The sequence below is a fragment of the Etheostoma spectabile genome, chromosome 19 (genome assembly GCF_008692095.1).
Source record: "Etheostoma spectabile isolate EspeVRDwgs_2016 chromosome 19, UIUC_Espe_1.0, whole genome shotgun sequence".
NCBI classification, from domain to species: domain Eukaryota; kingdom Metazoa; phylum Chordata; class Actinopteri; order Perciformes; family Percidae; genus Etheostoma; species Etheostoma spectabile.
Genome location: NC_045751.1, coordinates 16,885,926 through 16,891,784, shown reverse-complemented (window position 1 = coordinate 16,891,784; position 5,859 = coordinate 16,885,926). Strand labels below are relative to the sequence as shown.

Below are 5,859 nucleotides of genomic sequence, written 5' to 3'. Positions count from 1 at the left end.
CTGATTCAGTACCATCACAGACTGCAGAGACCACATCGCCAACTGAACCTACCGGTTCCACAGAAACAGTAACATCTGAGCCTGCTGGTTCCACCTCAGTATCTGAATCAACCTCTCCAACTGATTCAACTGATTCAACATCTGTCCCCGCTGTAACAACATCCACAGCCGATCCAACCGTCCCACTGACACAGTACCTCTAAACCTGGACAGACAACCATGTCACCTGAACCTACAGGTTCTACTGATACAGCAACATCTGAGCCCGCCGTACCACCTCAGTATCTGAATCACCACGTCCAACTGATTCAGTAACATCACAGACTGCAGAGAGCACTTTGCCAACTGAAACAACCGGTTCTACAGAACAGTAACATCTGAGCCTGCTGGTTCCACCTCATTATCTGGATCAACAAGTCCAACTGATACAGTAACATCACAACTGCAGAGACTACATCGCCAACAGAACCTACAGATCCTACCGATACGTGCCGCCTGAGCCTACTGGTCCCCCTCAGTTCTGAATCATCCTCTCCAACTGATTCAACTGATTCAACATCTGTCCCCGCTGTACAACATCCACACCGTCCAACCAGTCCCACTGACACAGTAACCTCTAAACCTGGACAGACAACCATGTCACCTGACCCGACTTTCTACTGATCAGCAACATCTGAGCCCCGCCGTACCACCTCAGTATCTGAATCAACACGTCCAACTGATTCAGTAACATCACAGACTGCAGAGAGCACTTTGCCAACTGAAACAACCGGTTCTACAGAAACAGTAACATCTAGCCTGCTGGTTCCACCTCAGTATCTGGATCAACAAGTCCAACTGATACAGTAACATCACAGACTGCAGAGACTACATCGCCAACAGAACCTACAGATCCTACCGATACAGTGCCGCCTGAGCCTACTGGTTCCACCTCGTATCTAATCACCTCTCCAACTGATTCAACTGATTCAACTCGTCCCCGCTGTAACAACATCCACAGCCGATCCAACCAGTCCCACTGACACAGTAACCTCTAAACCTGGACAGACAACCATGTCACCTGAACCTACAGGTTCTACTGATACAGCAACATCTGAGCCCGCCGGTACCACCTCAGTATCTGAATCAACACGTCCAACTGATTCAGTAACATCACAGACTGCAGAGAGCACTTTGCCAACTGAAACAACCGGTTCTACAGAAACAGTAACATCTGAGCCTGCTGGTTCCACCTCAGTATCTGGATCAACAAGTCCAACTGATACAGTAACATCACAGACTGCAGAGACTACATCGCCAACAGAACCTACAGATCCTACCAATACAGTGCCGCCTGAGCCTACTGGTTCCACCTCAGTATCTGAATCATCCTCTCCAACTGATTCAACTGATTCAACATCTGTCCCCGCTGTAACAACATCCACAGCCGATCCAACCAGTCCCACTGACACAGTAACCTCTAAACCTGGACAGACAACCATGTCACCTGAACCTACAGGTACTACTGATACAGCAACATCTGAGCCCGCCGGTACCACCTCAGTATCTGAATCAACACGTCCAACTGATTCAGTAACATCACAGACTGCAGAGAGCACTTTGCCAACTGAAACAACCGGTTCTACAGAAACAGTAACATCTGAGCCTGCTGGTTCCACCTCAGTATCTGAATCAACAAGTCCGACTGAAACAATAACATCACAGACTGCAGAGACTACATCGCCAACAGAACCTACAGATCCTACCGATACAGTGCCGCCTGAGCCTACTGGTTCCACCTCAGTATCTGATTCATCCTCTCCAACTGATTCAACTGATTCAACATCTGTCCCAGCTGTAACAACATCCACAGCCGATCCAACCAGTCCCACTGACACAGTAACATCTAAACCGGGACAGACAACCATGTTACCTGAACCTACAGGTTCTACTGATACAGCAACATCTGAGCCTGCCGCTACCACCTCAGTATCTGAATCAACTGGTCCAACTGATTCATTACCATCACAGACTGCAGAGACCACATCGCCGACTGAACCTACAGATTCTACAGGTCCAGTCACATCTGATTCGGCTGGTACCACCATGTCATCCATTGAACCAACCAGTCCAACCAGCACGGTAACAATTGAATCTGCTAAGACCACATCATCAGCTGAAGACACCTCTACTTTACCAACTACGCAACCAACCACACCATCTACCAAACCGCCAACTGATCCACAAACATCACCTATTACGTCGACAACTCAAACAACTACTCGACCTCCCACCACAGTACAGCCCTTAGATTGCCTAAATGGGGGAATTTTCAATGGACTCAACTGCACATGTCTTTTGGGATTCAGTGGAATAGTTTGCCAATACATTGAAACTGTTGAGCCAGGTACAGTCAATTTTTCAATGTTACGAAATGTTACTAAGCACAATGTTTAATTACTGGTTTAAAATACTTTTAATATGTTTGATTCTCTTTCCAGGTGACCTCGAAAAGTCCGTTGCTGTTAATGTGGTGATCAATCAGGAATTTAAAGACGAATATGAAGACAAAAATTCCCTTGAATACAGAGACTTTGTTCAAAACTTTACCAACCAGGTAAATGGAAAAAATGGATGAGTTGGACTGAACATATCTATTAGCAGTATTTTATAAAGTTGAGGATTTTACATTTACATTTGGGATTTAACATCACTAGTTGTGTGGTTACTGGAGAAAAAGCAAGAGAGGCAATAGTTTATCCAACACACTAGCTGAACAAGCAATCAAATGTGTGCAAAACTGTTCGCTGCATACACACTTTTAGCTCAACTTTAATGAACTGAAATGAGTAGGTTATATAGCCAGGACAATAACTGACCATATGATGCAACCACTGCAACAAATGCTGAAACAATGGAAAGGCTAGTGATGCATAAATGTTTCTAATGTCATATTAGTATAAATACAAATACTTGGATTTTAGCTTTTGGTAATTGACAAAGATAGCAGATAATATATTATATTAAAGGATTATTAAAAGCAAAATGGTGATTAAAAAAGGTCACTTTGGGGATTTTACACAACTCCAAACAGTACTGACACAATTCATGTAGAGTAGGATATGTTGAGAAGGATAAGTGATCTAGGAAACATATAATTGCGTATGACTGATGTGTGACTCTAAGAATTCTGCTTTTGAAACAATTATTTTACGTTGTTACTATTTCAGATGGGAACATATTACAAGGCAAAGAAGATAGTAAACTTTAAAGAAGTGGTGGTAACTAGTGTCAGGTAATGTACCTGTGATTAATTTGAAACATGGCGTCATCATTTTATTCTGCTTTACATTGTTAAACACAGAAATAGACATAGATATAAAGAGATTTTGTTTGATCAAAATGTTTTAATATAACAGGGTTGTTAAATTGCAAGTGCTTGTGATATGACAGTTTCTCTCTTATTGTTTTCTCTTAGCCGTGGAGCCCCTACAGTCAGATTCTCAGTTAATACTGCGGAAGAGGTAAAGCCATTCAAATGCCTTTGTGATTATTCAATCAGAGATTAGATTTTAACAATTGTTCCATCTTCATTTTCAGATGAGATTATCAGTCAAAGCCATGGCTATCTACAGTATCACACCAAGAACAGAAGGGTAATTTGAGCACAGCACCACTGAAAATGTCCACATAAAGTCATTGACCATATCATCATAGATTAGGAAACCAGGAATCTTCGGCCTTCGGCTTTTCCTTTTTGAAAAGGAAACTTTCCACTTGCACATTGACTTTTCAGCCTGTTCTGAACAGGCTGATTGCTTGGCCTATTAAATTGCTGCGTACAGCTTTCTCGCTCTTTCAAACAACTTCACCCTCTACATTGCACCTGTTATGACATAGTTGCGTCACTGCTAGAATACACACATCCTTTGCTGTCATATAACTATTTTGGACCAGTGTATTTCAAGGAACAAAAGTGTACTTTTCAAAAGTTACAGTCTTAAATTGTTTGAGTTTGCTTCAATGTAACGTCTCCGGTCTCTCGTTCTTCACCCATGTGTGTTTGTTCTACTACAGCCTGCACCAGTAAGCACTCTGATCAATGCTGGAATCTACCTAAGTACATTTACTTAAGTACTGTCCTATACAATTTTGAGGTACTTGTTGTTATAGGTAATTGAGTATTTTATCTTTTATTCTATTTTATAGCCCACAGGTTTTGCCTGTTCTAGTCTTTAGTTTTTTTGTGTGTTTTTTTGCGTTGGATTATTTTTGCCTGCCTCGGGACACCTTCTGTTAGTAAGCCTTTTCATTTAAATAAATCTTTCAACTCTGCCTGCTGTCACCTCGTCGCTTCACTCTACATTTTGGGCCCAAGCCTGCTATCCCCAAGACGTGACCCACCTCATAGCGGTGCCTCGATATTTTCCCCTTTTTGGTTAATTATTAGCATGGTCATAATTTTTGGCCCCTGGAAAACCCCCCTAAGAATGTTTTTGTATTTGGATCTTTAATTCCTCAAACTAGGATCCAGGCGGATAAAACAGGTGTATTATATTAATAAATGGAAATTCAAAACAATGACTTAAACTTTATGGACATGCTATGTGACATGTGCTATGTATATACAAGATACAGGTAAACAACAGTAACTTACATAAATCAGAAATAATTTAGAACAGATTCTTTCTGCCACAGTGTTAGTGTCACACATGACGTGGTTTTGGATATTCCAAACAACGGTGGCCAAGAAGAACAATATAATGACAACTTTCAAGCAGTTACGGAGGCGGTCGGCCAGCTTGTTGGCTGCACAGCAGGTAAGATATAAAATCAATATTTACATACATAATTATATAAAGTATGCACTGTTGGCAAAGCATGAGATTGATTTAATGAGTCCTTCAAGTAGTAAGCTTTATGTTATAACTTTTTCCTCTGAACAAAAACTGTTTTGTATGCCACAAAAACACATTATGGTATAGACTGACTGCATAATGCAAGGTATTGTTTTCGTCTTCTGAATTTTCAGATTGTCCCTACAATGTCATAGCTCCGCCCGTAGTGAATAGAACAGAGTCAGATATTGGAGGTAAGTATCACTGCACAGTGTGTAATGATATTCATCAACATCATCAACGTCATTTAAAACACAAACACACAGCAAGTTGATTAATACATTCTAGAAATCTTGACCATTTCTCAAACATATGCTCCAATTTGCTTTGTGACTCTATAATTTGTACAATTTCTTAAAAGCCCTGTTAATTGCTTCATTAGATTCTTTAAGGGTAGACGTATGGAGACAGAACAATGAAACCTGAACTGAAAAAGGAGAAATGTTCATGTTTTAATTACAACTGTCTGGATGTATGGGTGTGTGCTTTATTAAAATAGCCTATACAATTGTTGTATACACAAGTTGCCACTTTAGGTACACCTGCTAGCCTGCTAACATAAATAGGGAGGAATTATTCTGCTGCAATCTAATGTTTAAAGCATCATGATGTGGTAAAGATGGATTACCATTGCTATAGTTGCTGCGGAGAAAGGTCTGGCTAGTCCACAAAGCATTCCGGGATGGGAGAATAATGTGCTCTGGTTTATTGGCATTTCATTAAGCCAATCACAATCATCCTAGGCGGCGCTAAGAAACTGGATGGAGCAAATAGTGCCGGGAAGGAAGTTGTTGCCCGCGACACTGGACCTCTGGCCCTCAGTTCAGTGTATAATAAAGACATCTGCTAAATGTAGCCTACAGTTAAATATTCGGATGGTTAATAAACATGAATTGACAAATTCAGTCAATTTCAGTCAATTTCAGTCAATTTCAGTCAATTTCTGTAATTTTGCACTGCCCCCTTAGGGGCTAGAACTAAA

At 41.1% G+C, this 5,859-nt stretch overlaps 1 protein-coding gene across 1 annotated transcript; it reads left to right on the top strand.

The window, feature by feature from the left end:
- The first annotated feature begins 1,053 nt into the window (after window positions 1–1,053).
- LOC116669476 (mucin-2-like) lies at window positions 1,054–2,372 on the top strand. Its single transcript, XM_032499354.1, has 3 exons — window positions 1,054–1,151; window positions 1,212–2,277; window positions 2,349–2,372. The coding sequence occupies exons 1-3, from the start codon at window positions 1,054–1,056 to the stop codon at window positions 2,370–2,372; spliced, it is 1,188 nt and encodes a 395-aa protein (XP_032355245.1).
- The last annotated feature ends 3,487 nt before the right edge of the window (window positions 2,373–5,859 follow it).